The sequence below is a fragment of the Lates calcarifer genome, linkage group LG9, assembly GCF_001640805.2.
Source record: "Lates calcarifer isolate ASB-BC8 linkage group LG9, TLL_Latcal_v3, whole genome shotgun sequence".
Classification (NCBI taxonomy): domain Eukaryota; kingdom Metazoa; phylum Chordata; class Actinopteri; family Centropomidae; genus Lates; species Lates calcarifer.
The window spans coordinates 19655442-19675258 of NC_066841.1; the positions used below are offsets into that span (position 1 = coordinate 19655442).

The 19817-nt window shown below is 39.8% G+C and overlaps 1 protein-coding gene across 1 annotated transcript in view; it reads right to left on the reverse strand.

Moving 5' to 3' along the window:
- Positions 1 to 19817, reverse strand: part of dcc (DCC netrin 1 receptor) — a 239746-nt gene that overhangs the window by 77215 nt on the left and 142714 nt on the right. Inside the window, 5 exon segments of the mRNA XM_051072616.1 lie at positions 1102 to 1340; positions 10125 to 10220; positions 11922 to 12116; positions 13520 to 13630; positions 16083 to 16224. Coding sequence (XP_050928573.1) covers positions 1102 to 1340; positions 10125 to 10220; positions 11922 to 12116; positions 13520 to 13630; positions 16083 to 16224 — 783 coding nt within the window.

A 19817-nucleotide genomic window follows, 5' to 3' on the forward strand; every position in this document is an offset into this window, starting at 1 on the left:
AAGTTTTGTTAAAGGAAAAGAGGTCTTACCAGGTAAACAGAGGAACATGACAAGATCATTGAATCAAATTTATTCCAGGTTATCTTGCACTACAAGATTTTTATGAGTGCACTGCCAAACAATCTAAGCTTTTTCTGGCCATGATTATTTCTAAAGATATTTCTTGACCAGTAAACACATACAGAGTTCAGTTTTCCTCCGGTGTGTTTTCTGCTCAGATCAACTTATTGATCCTCCACGATTACCATTGTGCTCCCTTTAGTTTTGTTGGAAAGCCGTTTGATACATAGCAGCAAAGGAAGGGAAACCTCCTTTAAATGAGCGAGCAGCACAAGGTGGCAGGATATGACAATTAAAATCCATCAGCTGATAATCAAATAGCTGCAGGTGGTGGAGCTGATTTGATTTGATTTTCTTTTTGTTGTTCAGAAGGAGTAATAAGGTGACCTAGGACAGAGGGAGGGGGACATAATAAAAAACATGCAAAAACTTAAGCATTTTACTGCAGACAAACTATAACTGAATCGTCGGACTGCTTGTAAGAGAACTGAGGTTTGACAAAGTAGCAGCTCCGCAAGTTATAAGTAAGTTTCAGGTCTTATGAAGGCCCGAGTCAGGACCAGCAGTCAAGACAGCTGAGTCCCCAGTAAAACCTGAAATCAAGTCAGATAAGCCGCAGTTTAAGTCCAAAGTCAAGGGCTAACAAATCAAGTCTCAAATCCTTAAGATGTCATTATTTGGTATGTCCCAAGTTAAGGAATGGAAGTTCTGAGTCAAGTCCCAAGTGAAGATCAACAAGTTCCAAGTCGAGCCCCAAATCAATACAGGTAAAACCCAAATGAAGTACCAAGTCAAGTCCAAGTTTCTAGTCTGCACAATCAAACACACCTATAACTCCTGATCGTACAAGGTGATGTCTGCTCAGACTAACTCTGAATCTATTACCTGGACAATTAGGTGTTAATTTGCTGCACACAGATCCATGGACTTGAGTCTGATCCATCTCTAAGTCAGGTCAACACCTCTGGCAGAGACAATATTAAACTAAGAATCAGTGTAGCGCAGCTCTACATGAATGTCAGATTGATTGTCTGTGTTTACCTTGTACTTTCCACTGGTGGAGTAGCTGGTCTTCCACTTGACGGAGTAATACCGGACCTCAGATGCTTTCTGGTTCTTGGTCATGGAGTTGTCGGCCCAGGAGACTCGAACGGAATCCGAGGACAGAGCTACGGCTTGGACTCCTACCGGGGGGATCATGGGAGTGCTGGTGTCTGGCATGGGAGTGGGGTATTTATCAAAGAGGTGGAAGAGGTCATCCTCAGATGGGTCTATGGGGTCTGAGCGGTTAACGGTAACCACAGTGTTTGGGAATAATTAATGAAATCATACAGTGTAATGAATATGTGATAATGAAGGTTTATATGGAGCAATGAATGATAGAAGCATATATTCAGATTAAGGTTGGATTGTGCATGCATATGTGAAAGAAAAAAAGCAAACATAATGAATATATAAGATAGCATGCAAGTTTGAAAATGTAATGCAACGGACAGTCATATTCATTTGAGAGGAGGGAAATATGAGAGGGAGGAGTGGATGGATGAGGAAGTGAAAAAAATAGAGAGAAAAGAGGAGAGAAAAAGATAGTGAGTAAGAAGACAGTAAGAGACAAAAGACTCTAAACAGGGAGTGTAGCCACAGATCCACAGAAGGGGGGGGGCTTAAAGCACAAAACTAAGTGGAGTGAAACTGGTTGAAATCCAACACTTGAGGGTCTAAAAACATGAAAAGTTTTTTATTACTTAAAACTAAGAATGGTTTCCTCTTCCTCTGTAGTGCACCACTACATCAATTGTTTTTTGGAAACTACTGTTTGTGCAGCAGTGTTTTAAGACCCATATTTATTGTTAAGCAACATCTAATGTGCGTGTGCGAAGGCCTTTTCAGCAAATTCCCCAAAACAAAATGTCTATCTGCAAGTGACTGGAGTCCTCCAGTGGCTGTAGTAATTATGACCGGAGCAAAGGAGGAGGTCAGGTTACATTCTCAGCCTATATAGTAACAAAGCCCACATAGAGAGGAGGTCGGGATGGATGAAACATAGACTTTAGACTTTAATACAGGAGTAACTGATTGTTTGAGAGTTTTGGAGATACCAGCTTTTTACCCAGCATAATATTGTTTTTTCAGCCATTATGTCAATTCACAGTCTCGGCTTGTAAAAATTTTAACAAATGAAACCCATCTGTGTGGATCTGTGGCTCCAGACGATCAAAGATGTTGCCTTCAGGTGCTTTCATAAACACTATACATTTCAGCATGTTTTAGTAAAGTAAATAAACAGGATCATGGGAATATATGTGAGATTCAAATTTCAGGTTTGCGTTTACATGTTAATAATTAGCTGTTCCACTGTGTACAAAAATAAACAAAGAGTAACTGCTGACATACAGCACCTGAACGCTTCACGGGAGGGATAAATATGTTTTCAGAACCCGGAAGCTCAGGCTGGAGAAGCACCTGAAGGCAACAGAACATGAAATACACGCTAACAGATGCTAATAGAGAGCTGGAATGAACAGAGTTGAACACACTGAACTGAGGAATAAAATATTGAAGCCAGTCTGCTGATTCCAGCTCAGTATCCTCTGATCTATTGACAGGCAAACCTACTGGAAGCTGAAACACAGTTAGTGACACAGATAAATAAAAATATCAAATAAATACACATCAACTCTGAAGCTAAGAGCACTGTCATCTGGTTCACTGAAAAGTCACTGACATGAATTTCAACTGAGTCCCTATTTTTGGTCTTACGCATTTGATAAGTAAAACAGCCTGCAGGGCAGCTAGAGATGCAGATTTTTAATGCAGGAAAATCTCTGTGAGGTTTGTTACTCCAATAATGTTTCTGATCAAAATTACATGAAGGTAGGAAAATGGAATAAAAAAGAAAATATACCACAACTAAATAAGTAAAAACATCTAGTCAGTGAATAGAATAGAATAATGCAGTAGAATAATACAGTACAACAGGAATAATGAATGGCAAAATCTACAAATATTAAATACAATGTTAAGAATAAATCTGAGAAGAAGGACAGCAGAAGTCAAGACAGGTTCTCTTCTCACTCATTTCTAGAAAACTGAGCAGAAATGAGACCAGAGGAAGCTGATCTCTGTCTCTCTGTGACAGAAAATAGGGTTTTAACATCTATTTTTATCTCTGTGCCTTTAAACACACAGACAGACACATGCACACACAGATTTTGTAAGTGTAATTGGAACAAATCATCTTTGAGTCTAGAGCTGAACAGACCGCTCTCCTCAGGCTCCACATCATTAGTCTTAGGCACTTTAGATATTTAGATTCTTATCCAGCAGGCAGGGCCATCTTGGAGGCGTCTGAACAAAAATAAGAACTATCTTCAGAGACAAGAACAAGGAGTCAACAGATGGGGCACCATTTCAGGAGAGGTTATTTCAGAGGGTGAGAGCAACCTATATGGTCATTTAGGTTGAAACAACCTTTACCTGTCAGGTATCTTGAAAAACTGTGTATAGGTTTACCAAGGAGAACTGGTCCTGTTTTAAATGCGATCTTTTGCACAGTAGTGTGTGTCAAAACTAGACTATCTGAGATGCTGACATCGCAGACTGGTTCAAAGGTTTCACTAGGTTCGGTGTTATGCTTATGAACATCTGTTTCCCCAGTTACAGAGACAATAAACATTTGTCACAGCATATAATGTAATGTGTCTGAGCAATTATAGCAAATTAATGCAAAGTTTCAGGAAAGGTACACAGCCTCTACACACTTGATGTGACATAAACAGTACAGCAAGTGGGTTTGAAGTTGTCAAAATTAAAACCACAACACCAGAATATACTTAACTAAAAACTGTCTAATCACAAAGTGACATGCATGCTTGAATTTGAATTTAAAATTGAATTAAAAAAAAGAAAAAAAATGCAAATTCCAGTTTTATAAAACTGTACTTTTCCGTTTGTTAGATCAGCGTATGATTATGATTTTGGACTCTTTTTTTTTTCTTTTTTCAGTTCTTCCTGTCCATGGAAAATTGGATAGACAGATGGAAAATCAGACTACTTTTAATTCTATCCAAATCTTGGGTGACTTGAAAGGGTGGGATCTAAGTGCCTGGCTCAGTTTGCATCTGATTGGCTAAAGAGGCAACCCAACATCCTGTCTGCTTAAACAGACTACTGATATCGGTGTACTTTATTCCTACTACATGCCCACAGGGCATAGTCGCCAACTAAACTGTCTGTTTCTGGGGTTCTAAAGAGATCCGTAAACACACATGGAGATCTTTAGAGATAAGCAGAGAATTCCAGATGTGGCTGCTGTTTTGACACGGGGGGATGTGTTTGCATACCTAATTAACACTTTCAGGTGCAGCTGCTAGCGCCAGAATAAAGCAGAGACAACCCCCAATCCAGATTATTGAAATTAGCCTATCATTATAACATTGGTTGGCCTCCATCAAAGCCACCTAATGCATGAGGAACTCCCAATATAAATGTCTATATTTTGCATAAATGTTTTGCATGTGTAAATGTGTTTGCATAAATTTTCTGTTTGGTCATCCAGATGTTTTGGTCATCCTGCTCCCTGACTGTGAAACTGTCCCCTGCAGATCGTTTTATCTGACCTCAGGACATCAGCACTCATTTGCAATTAACGCTCAGGATTAAAACAGTCTTTAAAAACCTTTTTCAATAAAGCTCTGCCCAGATCATCTCATTGTGTTTGACAGTATTATACAGTGACAAATAGTAAGGCTGTAGTAGTGACAAATTGACTGAAAGGAAACTGACATCAGTGTATCGTAGTTACACATAGCTGCAAAGATAATCAATCCCTGGCCCCTTTCTTAGAATTTTATAGTGAGGCTCTAATTGAAAACAATTGCCACAACATCTGTAGAAGTACTTTGATCGGTGCAGAGCTTTGGTTTGTGTAGACTACATCAGATGAATCAACAGTATCAGGCAGAGCCTTTGTTTCAGCACAGAGTGAAATGACTGTACGCCTCCAGTCTCTCTCCTTTGCCTTTGCATTAACCCTGACAGAAGATCAACACTTCTAAGGTTATTCCACAAGCAGCTGTGGCTTTATACATATGGAAAGAAGTAAAATCAAAAGAACCTTTAAGTATTCAGTTTACACTAGAGTATGTGGTATTGTGGTGGTTGTTACAAGCAAGAAAAGGTGGAAAAAGTATTTTGATTTTTTTTTTTTTTACTTCAGTAAATGTAGCAGTAGTGAACTGAAAAACCGCTATTACAAGTAAAAGTCCTGAATTCAAACCCTTACTTAAGTAAGAGGATGTATGTTTTTTGAACAATGGTACTTGTCAGTATTTTAATATTATATATTAATTTTAGATGTTATTATTACTGCTGCATTGATGTGCATGTCACATTAAACTGCTGTAGTTGTTAGTATTTTGCTAATTTAAAACTTAAATGCATAGGCTACTTCTGGTCTTAAGCGACACGGGACACCCTGTCTAATTCATTCATTTTGTTTAAGCACTGAAGTCATTTCTCATTTGTTTTTATTAGTGCTCTGGTGTCAAAATGTCAAAAAAAAGATAAAAAGCATTGTTTTTCTAATGTGTTTTTCTAAAAAGTGAATGGGGTCCTGTGCTGTTTCAGTGTTACTATGAGCAATTGCAATTTTATTCATAAGAGAGGTTACTGATGATGAGGTATTAGACACAGGTGCTTAGATCCTGCCCTCTCAAGTAAACCAATGCATGGACACAAATAAAAGCAGCCTGACATTCGAATTTTCTATTTTCCATCCAACATTCCATAGATCTCCATAGGGAATTATTTCTGATATTTCAGATGTCACTTTCAGTTTTACCTCCAAATAAAGTGGTTTAAATCATCTGGACTAACTATTATCTTGTTTCAAACCTGTTTAATCATCTGACTGTTCATGTTTCTGTCCCAGATCACAGTTATAATACGGTATGTTTAAGATCAGGGAAAGATTGTGGTTAAGGCAATTAAACTATGGTTAAGGTTACATACAGAGTACACTACTACCTGCACTGGTACTTGAAGCTAGTACTTGGTAAATTGAGGCATATAATAATTGAAAATGAACTGGGCCACATCAGTGATGCTGCAGAGTGAGTAGTGGTTATTTTAGCTTTAATAACCTGAGACCATAATTCCATTATTATCATAGGTATCAGTTTCACTGGTTTACTGGCTTGTTCATCAATTTTTTTGTGTTTCTGAATTGGCAGGGTGTTATTTGTTTTATATGAGTTCTTGAATTGGTGAATGTGTTTCTTAATTTGTGTATGTCTTCTTCATTTGCATTATTCCTTTTAAATGCATTGTTTGTGTTATCAAAGTGGACGACAGGTTTTCTTCATTTGCTTTTTCTTTCACCTAATTGCTCGTGTTTTCTTGAAATGCTGCGTATTTCTCTCTTTTGGCCACTGTTTGCATTAATAATGAACTATGTAGTGGAAACTACAGCCTCATGAGTTAATGTGACGGCAGCATCACTTCTGACAGATGAAGCAGGTTCGTCCTGTTGTGTCTGCAGTCTAAACCAGACCACTGAGAGAATCAACACTGACATCTAATGTGCTGCTGTTGAAGAGAGATGTACAGCTGCAGGCCAACATGGAGAGAGAGACTGATGAGAGAGAGAAAGAGAGAGAGAGAGAGATTGATGAAGGAGGTGTGTGGAGCTGCGGGGCAAGCTGCAGCAGGCGGTGTCGTGGTTAAACTGGTCGTCCAGCATCACAATTAAGCTCCGCTCAGGACAGAATACAAATGAGGACGCAGGACACGCCTCCTCCTCCTCTTCCTCCCCCTCCTCCTCCACCACACCTCTGCCTCTACTGTCTCCCCTCCCTTCACCCTCTTACATCCCTCCTCCATTTGCTCTCTTTTCTCCATCCTTCCCACATTTTTCTGCACTCCCTCTTTCTTTTCCACTCTCCCCGATCCTCTATATCTTTTTTCCTCCTGCACTCACATACTGTACCCTTGATACCTTCCTCCTTTCTTTCTCTAACCTTCCATTCATCCCTCTTTACTCCCTCACTTCCTCTATGCCTGTCTTCCTCCTCCCTCCACCCTTACATACTGGTCTTATCCCTTCCCTCTCCCTCTCTCTCTCTCTCTCTGCGGTCCTCTAGTCGTTGATTAAATGGGAGCTTGGCGGTTGGTTGAGGATCAGCTCTGTCTCTGCATAGTGCAGGCGACGAGGCGAGGACGAGGCAGTCTATTAACGAGGAGCCCACCGTTAACGAGCCATTTTTTAAAGCTCTCATAAAAAAAACTCTCCAGCAGCCTGCCACCATGAAGTGATGGAGAATTCAGCTTTTCCTAGCATGACAAGACAGGAAGAGTGGTATCTGTGTCACTGTTGATGACCTTGTCTCAGGTTATCAACTCTTGACTGTCACACTACAACTCCATGTATGTCTCTAGAGAGCTCCAGATCAGTTTACATATCTCTACGGAGCTCTAAATGTGTTTGACAATCTCTTTAAAATTCCAGATAAGTCCAGGCATACCTTTTCAATCCATGCATCTATGTATATCTGTATGTCAGTGCAGATGTGTATATGCAATGCTATAGAACCCCAGATATGCGTATCTATTTCTACAGAACACCAGATGTGATTACATATCGCAACAGCCCTCCAGATGTGACTTAGCATTTCTATAGAACCCCAGATGTGTTGACATGTTTCTGCAGAACTCCACATTAACATACACTGACCACAACACACCTAAACGATATTGTGGATCAAGTACACCCCGCCATACCAACTGCACTTACTGTAAGGCAGTAACCTCCCCCTGCAAGACAGTGTGCCCCGTCACACTGCAAAAACTGCTCAGAAATGACGAACACAACAAAAAGATCAAGGCATTGACCCAGCCTCCAAACTCTCAAGATCCCATGATAAAAATAAGCCACATCCTTGGAAGACCCACCCCACAACCCACAGGATCCACTTCCAATGTCCCAGCGTCAGACATCACAGGACAAACCCATTGGTCCAAAGTATGAGAGAAATAATAATATGAGGCAGGTGGTTATTTTTAAACAGTAGTCCTCTGTTTTGATACTTGTTCAGTCAGATTTTCTAGAGATGGATATCCATTTTAGTCCAGTAACTATTACCAACCCTGTTGACTTCACACATCCACATCAAACGCTTCACTAATTCCTAAAATACCTTAACGACTATACAAAAAATACCCTTGTTGTAAAATCCATTTATATTTGTTGCCAGCTGTCCAACATGAGTTGTCTTTATATTGTCTTCAAATATTTTACTCAATGGGCCATGTTTCCTGATCTTTATAGAGCTCTGCACTTCTCTTTCCCAAGATGCCACGAGGGGGGTGGCTCAGTTCATTCTAAAATGAACGACGAGTGATCTGGCAGAGCCTTTATCGAGCTGATATCGTGTAGACTGATACCTTTGATGTTCACTATGAACATGGAACCTTACAAGGTGTTTCAGCAAAACACCAACTGTAGAAGATTAATAAATCACTGTGCTGAGTCTCAGTCTTTCTTTCTTTCTTTGTTCTTTCTTTCTTAAACCCATGTCTCTCCTCCTCTTCTCCACTGACATACCCTCAGTCCCATCTCTTTTCTCTCCTTGCTGTCATTTATCTCTCTTTTTCTGCCTCCCTCCTCTTTCCATGAGCTTGCATTAAAGTCCATCAAATGTCTCTCTTTCTCCCTCTGCCCTCTTCCTTTCCTGACCAGCTGTTTCTCTTTTTGGAATCCGTATCCAACCCTCATCTCCCCTCTTTTGTTATTCTTCTTCATTTCTCCTTCCTCTCTTAAAGAAACCTCCATCAAAGATAACAAGTGTCAGTTAAAAATTATTTTAGTTTGAAAAGTTTTGCCATGAAAACATCCTGTAATGATGGTTATGAAACTGTGGTGAACTAAATGGTCTCTGCTGCGGGTTGTTCCTGTGACTATCATCCCATGATGAGGGTTGAAAAACCTCAGAAATGTGGCGTTTTTATGAGAGTAATAAAGGATTTATGTCAGCTGCAGCTGCAGGGTGAGCAGCGGAGGGTCGGCTGTTTAATTCATAAGATGAAACTTGGCTGAGAGTTGGATGTGTTTCATTTATCTCACTTCTACAGCTCATAGTCTGCAGGAAGAGCTAATGAGTCACGCACATGCACACTGCACACGCACACACATACAGGAACCGCAATGAGTGTAACCCATCATACACAGACCATAGGCTATATTCACATTTACCTACAGTTCATATGTGTAACACACACAGATGGACTGTGACTGATGTGTGAACAGTTTCCTCAGTATAAATATTTCAGGACTCAGTGCTGCTGGATTCAGACCAAACTGTTAGTGTCACTTTAAAATCTTAATCAAAGCTTCAACTACAAACTTTTTCACGTCCTTACAACTATAAACTCACATACAACTGGGAGAGACAATACATACAGTACTCTAGCACATCCACACTGCTCAGCCAGCCACAACATTAAAACCTTTAACTGGTTTTAAATAATACTGCTACTGCTAAGCATACTGCTACCAATAAAGGTGCCGCTTAAGCTACTGCTGCTACCACTGTCGCAACCCAGCACCTAATATTGCTACTGCTTTTTATTGCTATGTACTTACAAAACACTAATATGTTGAGGACAACTGCTACATCAACTGGTAGTGCTGTCTGCTACCACTGCTACTAGTAGCGTAACTGCTACTATACTACTGCTAATAATAATATTAATGCTCCTTCTATTTCTAGTACTGCTTTTTGACCTAATCCTTCTTCTGCTAATATTAATGTTAAGATCCCTATCACTAATACTTCTACTACAAGTAGCCTACAGCTGATAATACTGCTGCCAGTATAAGCACAACTGACGATGCTGCACATTACACTTTTCAGTTTTATATACTGACATTGACACAACCTTTTGGGCTGATATGGAACATGTTATTACATCTGCTACATGTCACGCTGTTGTATGTGAACACATCACCACTATACTGTAAACACAGATTACTGTGATTACTATCAGCGTCTTGTGTATGATCCTACCTGTCAGAGATCGAGTGACGGCACTCTCATACAGAGGAACTCCCTCTCCAGCATTATTGAATGCCTTCAGGGAAATCACATAATGCGAGCTTGGCTCTGAGAGAGAGACAGAGAGAAAGAGAGAGGGAGAGAAAGACAGTGATTTAAAATGATTTTTAGTAAATACAACAGTACAGTACATTATCATTTGAATATGTAACCTTTCCCACTTTGATAGTGAAATGGCAAAAGTTGTTTCCTCCAGGTTTTGGAGGATTTGACATCTTTTTTTTTCAGTCCTGACCTCACTTTATCACACAAAGACAGCAGAGGACTAAAGATGTATGAGTTGATTGTCATGCAGCGGCTCATCCTGCCATCGCTCGTCACTCTTGATATGATGATGCTGCATGTTCTCTCCTTGTGGCGTCAAACGCTCACATCAGTTAAACAAACACGCCTGCTCCGCTCCCCAGACGCCTCGCCACATGAATTAATGATCACCATGAATTATAAATGTCGGGTACATATGTGCACTCGCTCCCATGTGTGCATACGACACGATAGCTGGGTTTTATTTTTTCATTACTACTCTATTATGAGACCTGAGACAGGAATTTTCATCTGTGCATGAAAATTCACCCAATTTGTTATTGTCTTCTTTGGCATGCAAATTGCTTGTTGTGGTCGCTGGAGAGGATGTTTTCTCTTTTTCAACCTCTCACAATTAGATTTCCACCTCAAGCAGCTTTCTTATTAAATTCCTTTAAATTATTGATTGTAATTAAATGGGGGATTTCATCATCATAATGAATTAATGGAACAGGGGAGCTCTGTGTCAATATTGGCACTTTGTTGGCTGAGGCATGCTGGGTATGTTTTAGATTCAGTGAGTTAAAACGTGAGCACCTCCAGCAGTAAATAAAAAGATTCAATATTTCTCCACCAGAATTTAATTCTGGTCAGAGTGAAGAGGGCTTTGAATTAGAAAATATGATACAGTGGAGCAGCTAGCTAGATAAATAAAATCCAAATAATCATAAAACTTTCTTTTGGTCACAGTGACCTTTTGACCTTTGACAACCAAATTTTAATCTTGGCAGTTGCCAGCGTGGAGGCATGATAACCAAAAGCAAACCCAAACCTGATGTGAGCTTGATACTTGACACAACAAAATGGCCCAAACCCGACTTGAGTCTGTCCATCACTGACTGACAGGCAGTTTTATTTTATCTTCTGAGGTGTCTAGAAGCCACTGTGAAACTCTAACATCTGCTTAAGTAATGCCTGAATTATCTAAATGACCTAAAAGACTAGAGTCCATTGATATATGTTACATATTAATTCATCTCATTGTTCCTAGTACAAACATTTTGTGACTGTACAATGCTGGTGAAGAGTGGGTTGTAAGAGCTTAAAGCTATAATAAACAAAATACAGTTACTTTGTTTCAGCACAGTCAGTGTCTGGAAAGCTGGTAAAATGATGCTTATCCATCAGAGGCGTGTCCCAGCGTAGCCTACCTAGCAAGTGATACTTTTGCTAATGTAAGTGCAGCAGATCAGTTGACCACTGTAAGATAAATTTAAGTTACTATCGTTTTTCTCTTTTTTTGTATTAAGTAAAGCAATAATGCAACATAAATCAGACTTTGTTAGCTAGCTAGCTAGCTACTCCCCTTGCTTGCTTTGCTTGTGCTAAGCCTTTTGGACTTGCTTCTGCACTGAAGACATAAAGATGGAACTAATCCTCATCTCCTCATTTAACTCTGGATCTGTGGGTGTCCGCTGGCTCTGTTTCCTACACAACCGTCCTCACCCAGGTTTTCGATGGAGTAGTATCTCTGCTTGCTGTCCACCCTAACCGTCTCGGCATAGGGACTTCCCACTCCGTAGCCAATGATGTAACCCCGGACCAGGATGTTGGGGCTGAGGGGTGGCGTCCATGACATGATGATGCTGTTGGGCAGCGGCCTCACGTGCAGAGAGCTGGGCTGGTCAGGTACCTGACTCTCTGCAAAAACACAAACAATATAACATTACAACAAAGTAGAAGATAATAGCGTGGTTGTAGTTCTTAGGACTCCTAACCTCAGTATTTCTGTTGTCCTGGCTACATGCTTGGTCTCAACCACCAGCAGTCAAAAGCTAACCCTGTCTGCAGCTGCAGTAGCAGGTATTTAGAGCCCCTTTAGCTAACAGATGCTAACCCTGTTAGCTGTGTATTAAACCCTAATAAGCCCTGACACTTTGTGTTATTCCTCAGCATCAGATTAGATCAGATTAGCGTGATCTTGGTCCTGGGGGGGGGGGACGTTCCATATCCCTTTATTGAGTGATAATCCATTGAAATGAGATTTGCGTCTCCCTCTGTCCCAGCCTGTAAACACAGTTAGCATGGATGTGTTTGTTTTTTATCTCGGGAGCTTCCTGCTGACCAGAGTGTCCTCCTGTGAGCTTCAGCCTGAGGTCAGCTTTTCTAATTATTCTGATAGAAATTATGGGGTGACAAAACTCAAAGAGCTGGCAGCTCATTTGTTGGTTGTTGTTTTTATTTCTTTCTTTCTTTCTTTCATTTTTACTTTCTTCCTTCTGTGAAATAATATGTTCCCTAGATAAACCATTTGCTGACCTCATCTAAAGCCTTGTTGGTATTTGAAACTGTCCTCCCGTTACATAACATTTCATGATTCTTCCAGCGTTCAAGGTGCCTGCTTACTGTCTTGTATATTTTGGAATATGTCATTTACAGCACCTGATGGTGATGCCAGACACTTTACTGCAACATTGTCCAAGGATTTATTTGAATGTGGGCAGTATGGCTTGTGTGGGCATTTACAATGTAAATTGAAAGAAGCAGAGGAAGGGAGAGTTTTATAGGCAAGCTCTTATATTTGAAGGCAAAAGTAAAGAAGGAAAACCCCTGAGTATCTTTTCTTCACCAATGTTTGCTATAGAAATGGAATTTAATCCTTTCATACCTTTGCTTAGCAAATGTAACTGTGATATCCAGAGTCTGTCTATCTACTGTACCATGTGATAAACCACCTATTAGATGTCACTGCTTAAAAATGATAGGTGGGGGCCTTAAAGTAAAGAGTTACCTTTTGAATATTATTTTTATTATTTGTTGTCATTTTTGATGATCAACAGCAAATTTCATGGACATGCAACTTACATTTCCCTCTTTTCCTTCCCCTTTGTCTTTAAATTCTGCCTCCTCCTTTCCAGCCTGCCACCCCTTCTCTCCCCATCCAGCCCTCTCCTCCCTCCCTTCTCCCCTGAGGCAAATCTTGTCTCCATCCAACAATCTTAGACCTTAACTGGTTAAATATTTATGTATGTGTTGGGACACTGACGGTATTAACATGCTGTTGTACAGATCACTGCTACCACACACACATTCACTGTGCTTACCATCCAGGTCGTTCTCTGGTGTCTCAGCAGTGTACCAGTCACTGGCTGGACCTGTTCCATTGGCTGTCATGGCTGCTACCTGGAAACTGTACTGACTGCCTTTCTCCAGACCTGGAAAGAGACAACTGACATTTAGCTACTTTAATCATTTATATGCTAACTCTACATATGTTTGCCTATGCTGCTATGAATATACATGCAGTTACCATAGCAACAGCTCTAACAATAATAATAATATTACTGACGAAAAGAAACAGACAAAGCTGATGATTCCAGGAGTGTAAATTCCTCACTGAACATTTCTTTGTACCAGTATCCTCACAGACAAACAGGAGTGTCCTGGATTATACTATAGACTATACTTCAGAGTTAAGTGATGGTCAGAGGGTAGAAAGGTGTTCATCTTCTCAACCGACTAATCAGGTTTTCTCTATTTGTAAGATTTATTCTTTAGACTGGCTTTTTCTCTATAGTAATAGCTGAGGTTTCAAGGGTATTGGATTTAGAGTCAAAAACTTTTGAAGGACCTGGACCTAATGGTCTTGATTTGAGATTAGACCTAGACTAGAAGCTTCGTCCACTTATTGAATGTTTCAGAAATGGAGTCTGGACACAGTATTATATCCTTAACATTAACCTTTTTGTTTTTCTGTTAGGCTGTGTCAGTTCCACATAAAGTCTGTAGAAAGGCCAGAGAAAGTCATGATCAGATTCCTCCTCCCCTGAGGATGAACCAATTAGATTTGATCACACAACCTTTCCTGTGGTGCTGCCCTAAGGCAATCCCGCCTCCTAGAAATTAAATGGACTGTACTTGTATAGCGCTTTTCTAGTCGTATCGACAACTCAAAGCGCTTTACATTACACCCACATTCACCCATTCATACACACATTCACACAGCGACTGTGACAGACTGAACTGCAAAAGCGGGGTGGCACAGTGGAGCAGTGGTAGCACAGCAACAAGGTTATGGGTTCAAGCCCTGGTTCGCCCAGGGCTTTTCTGTGTTGTATGATTGAGGCACTATATTTACTAATGGCAGTGGAGTCACCAGGAGGTGGTTTAGGTGGATATTAGAAATACAAAGCACATGACTATGTCACCAGAGACCTGAGTTCACATCCAGAGTCCCATCTGTGGTTTAAACACTTTGGTTAAGAATGGAAAATAAAAAACATAAAAACCAAAACATAGAAATGTGCAGTAATACTTGATGGCAAATGAAAATAAATTGTATGTGAAAATTTTACTGGTGTGTTCAGTATCTATCTATATATATTACACTGTCATTGTTTTCCTCTATTAATTTTGTTAAATCAATTATTGTTTTCCAACATGCTGGAAGCGTAGAGCCCAAAGAAGTCGCATTTTCAGTTTGAACCCACCGACCTTAGCTCCAGTTTTTGCTAAAATAATGAGCCAGCAAACAGACAAGGCTGAACTATCTGGGTTTAATTTGGTGAACTGGAGATGTTCTTTTGTAATTTTTAAGTCTACCATGTGGTGTAAACTTAAGAGTAACATTAAAGTGTTAAGAATAAATATTAAATGTGTTATCCTTTAATCTGCCCAGTGTGGCTGCAATTTTTTATTTTCTCTGTTGAAATGCAGTTTTTTTTTTATTCTCAGTAAGTAAAAAGGGGTGATTATTGCTGACAGCAAGGCTTGCAGCAAGCGGATCAGATTCAGCACACACACACACAAACACCTGTCACTGGGGAATGAATTCCTGCGCGGGCAGACAGATGAAGATAACCATCAGTGTGAAATAATGAAAAGGAAGATCACTTTCATTCAAATCCTGCAAACCTCAATCTGAAATTATAGCTGGTGGCAGTTAGAATGCAGACACACACACATGCACACACACACAGACAGGCAAATGCTGATTTATTTTCAGTGAAGAAGAAAAAACACATGCCACTCACCAACATGCACACACATTTCCAGACACACTAAAACACAGACACATATTGAGGATTTGAATCTACTCTTTGTCTCTATTTGAATATTCACACTGGACGACTTTGTCAGCCTCAGGTAAAATTCAGTGAAAGCATTTCTCTATCCTTACACCCCCTCATATGGAATCTACAGACATTACATTTTGGCATTTTTTATAGTTTGGACCTTGGAATGATTGTAAAAACAAAGAGACCATTTATACGGAATTAATTCGGAAGAGAAAATGAGGGCAATAATATATTATTATATATATAATATATAATATATTGTTGTTGTTATTATCAACGAATCTCATGAAAAGACCAAGTGATCTTACTAACAACTGTGTCTGCGCATAAAAATCCTTATATACCTTCTCGCTCTGTAGCATAGGGCTACATTGCTTAAAATCTATTCAAGACTAACTAGAGCATTAATTGTGTATTAATCCACTGCTGAAAATAGTCCCCAACAAATGCACTATGTCTTCTTGTTTGAGTAAAATTTGATAAAACCTGCAGTGCCTAGCTGTTTTAGGAAATGACTACACCTTTTTAAAAAAAGGAAACTTCAAGAATCTAAAGTAAATGACTTGAACTTCCCTTTGCCAAGCCTCACCTGTGAACAGGTACCAGAAGTTGTTGGGTTCGATGGCCTCTTGGTCTCCACGCCGTCCAGTCTTCCTGTATTTGATCTTGTAGGCAGTGATGATGCCGTTCTGGGCACTGCGGACAGGTGGCTGCCATGACACTTTGATGCTCTGAAAGACAATTAAGATGGAGAAGAATATAAGCTGCAAAACAATCTCTGACTAAGGACAATAATGGATTATGAGGCGACGAGCCCCTGGGCACAGACAAGAAAACGGCCCAGCCCCTATAGGAGGAAGGCCCTCAAACTGAGAGAGGCTGTGGTGGTTTTGTATGATTTGTGATTGTTTTGTGTCTATTTGTGGTTGATGAAGTATTTTTGTGAGTTTGTGAGAGTATTTTGTGAATTTTGTTTCAAATTTTACTTTATAAAATTGTGGAAATATGCGAGTTATTAAATGATCCTTAAAAAAATAACTCCGATCAGCAGAGAGGCCCACCTGACTTCTGTTGCTTTTCTGTTTTTGTTCAGATGAGTCTGATATTGATCTATGCTGTGTACCACAAAGAGATTAGTAGGGTTATCTATCTGTCTTTGGGCTTATCTCAGGTTTGGTATCATGAAGCTGGCTTGGTTTTAACCAGGTTGGGTCACCATGGTGACCTGTGCTGCATGGCTAAACTACAGGCTAAATCTGTAAACCTGTAATCACAGATCACTGACCAATCAGATCACTGGAAACATCATGTCCAGCCATCAGTCCTATAGTATCATCACATGTACAAAAAGGTTTACAGTGAAATGATGAATAATAAAGTGCAACAGATATTTTCATACATTGGTAGAATCATGCTGCTGTTCCAGACTCTCCATGTCTTCCAGAGCTTTTAATAAACAGAGGGAGAGTTTACCAGACTAAATAAATACATAGTGATGATTAAAGCTGCATTTTAATTGCACAAGATTCTGTCATTCCCAGCAGGATGCCTGGCAGTTTTGATGCTTCTGCAGTCTTATTCCATTAACATGAGGCGACTTTGTGATGATAACAAGAAATAAAAACTCCTCTGTTCTGTTTTATTAGAAAAGTAATCCACACTGTTCAGTATTTCCTAGGATTTTAAATACAACATTTCAATCAGACATGAGCTAATTTCTCCTCCATCACATATTCAGAATAGTTTGTTCATCATTCTGATGATGTCACTCCTCATTAACAGTTCTGCCTCTTTTATGTGAACATACTCAGAGCTGGATAGTTAATGTTAGGCTCAGTGAAGCCAGATAACCTCAAGAAATCCAGAATAAGATAAACCTGCCTCATGATACAGGCCCCTGGTGTCTGTGTCTTTCTGTTCTGATTGAATTACTGATGTAAAAAGCTCTGGTAGTCTGAATTTCACTGTGTGTTTGTGTGTGCACCAGGGTCTATATGTTGCATATATTTCAATGTGTGTGTAACTGTGTGTGTTTGTGTGTTTGTTTGGGTGTGTGTTGCATGAATTTTAATTGCTTTATTTGCATGTTAACAACCCACCTCTGACACACACACACACACACACACACACACACAGCAGATGTTTGCTCGGCCCCCAGTGTGCTCTGCTCTGTAAGGCAGCTGCCATCAACCATCCTACTGATAAAACCCAATGTGTGTGTGTGTGTGTTATGTGGGCATTAATGAATGAAGATTAATGAATTGCATTACATTTTTAAAAGGATCTCTGTTGCATCAAACTCTCTTCCTCTTTTTTTTGTCTTATCAAGTAGTTATAATAGTTAGTAGTTGTGTAGTTGTAGTAGTAGTGGTTTAGTTAGGTTGCATGATAACAAAAGCAGCCAAAATAATGTCAGTTTGCTCTAAGCAGTGTCAGTGAAACAGCTGTAAAACAATGACAGACACTGACAATCTAAAATGACTCTTTATATGAACAGAATCTGACCCATGAAAAACTATTGCAGTGATTTTGGTTCATGTGTCTGTGGCATAGTCAGACAGAGAGGCCAGAGGGGAGGGAGTCTCTGGAAGCCTGAAAACCTTACACAGCGAAGGTGTTTAGTGAGCAATTGTCTCATAGAATAGGTAGAGCATGATCTTGGAACATGGTATTCCACTCATGTCCAGGTGGTGTTAACATGCCGAGAAATATGAAAAACAGCAAGAAAGAAACAGACGTTATTATTGAGATTATCTGAGATTACAGACTATTGTTGCCTGTTCATTGTAACACTTGGTCACCAGTTGTGATGTCATTTATATCACTGTTTTAAACATTTTTCTGTTAATTGATTTTGTAGCTGACCTCACACTGTTGGACTGGGTGACATGTTCCTTCCTTTAATACAATGAATATCATGGTTTATTTTGGGTCAGTCCCACATGCACCATCCTGCTACTCGGAATACTCATTAGAAAAAAAAAAAAAAAAACATCATTAATCTGCCACTGAAAATAGTTCCCAAAAAATGGACTCTCCTTCTTTAGAACTACAGTGAGCAGCTGATTTAGGAAATTACAAGGCCTTATTTAGACAGTAAGTCATCATCAGTATGATGAATCACTGGGTTTGGGGGTCAGAACCACAGACAGGGTTGGGAGGTCACAAACTTCCAGTGTTCAAAAATCCAACCACACTGAGCTATTCTGAGCAACAGCACGGATTGAAGTTGATCGTCATTTCATACAAAACATGCACAGCTCAGAACCAGACAGCCACTTACACATGTACAGATTGTTTCACACACATTCATGCATCTGTTGTTGTCTGTGTCATATTAACACACACACACGCGCGCACACACACACACACACACACACACACACACACACACAGAGTGAGGTGTGTGTATCCCTCCATCAGCTGTGGTGTAAGTCATCGGGCCAACGAGCAGTTTAAATATTCAGCCAGTGTTACTGTGACTATGGCCACAGAGGAATTCATTAACATTTAGCTGCACCTGTTCCCTCTGCTGCTCCTCATCCTGCTAATTGATTACAGCAGAACTGATTACTGAGAGGGAGGGGAGGAGAGGCAGAAGAACGGCAGGAGAGAAAAGGGAAAAATTAAATAAATGTGCGTGTCGGCCAAATTCCTCCATACTCTCGCTCTCTCTCTCTCTCTGGCCAGGCGTCACCATGCACTTCATTAACTAATTAACCACTTTAACAGGACACAGTTGGATGTGAGGTCTCCATGGAAACAATACAGAAGTTACATTCATTTTGGAACAACTCCCACAAAGACATAAAGAGGCAAACCATCCATGAAGGAGGACAGCACCATCACCAAGTCTCACCTGGAGGTGAACACTCTCCAGCTACATGAACAACAACAACAACAACAACTACTGCAACCTTCCTTGGATCTCTTCATTAGACTATTAGTACAACAAATAATATGACTGTGCATACATTTATCTTCATGAAATCTAGCATTATAATTACAATATTGTCTGCTGTAGCGATTACTGCTGCAACTACTGTTACTACTGATACTGCTGCTGCCTTTATTACGGCTGCTACTAATGCTATTGCTATTCAGTACTATAGCATTTCTGTTTATATACAACTAAACTGCAACAGCAAATACATTGTAGGAAATGCAAATGAGGCCTGTAATAATAATATATACTGTATATATAACTGTGAGCACCCGCGCTACTTGTACTGCTTCTGTATTTTGTCCATTAACTAACTGAACAATCTAATCCCATTTTTCTTTTGCCGGAAGTGAAGTATGGTGGAATTATTTATTTCAAAGT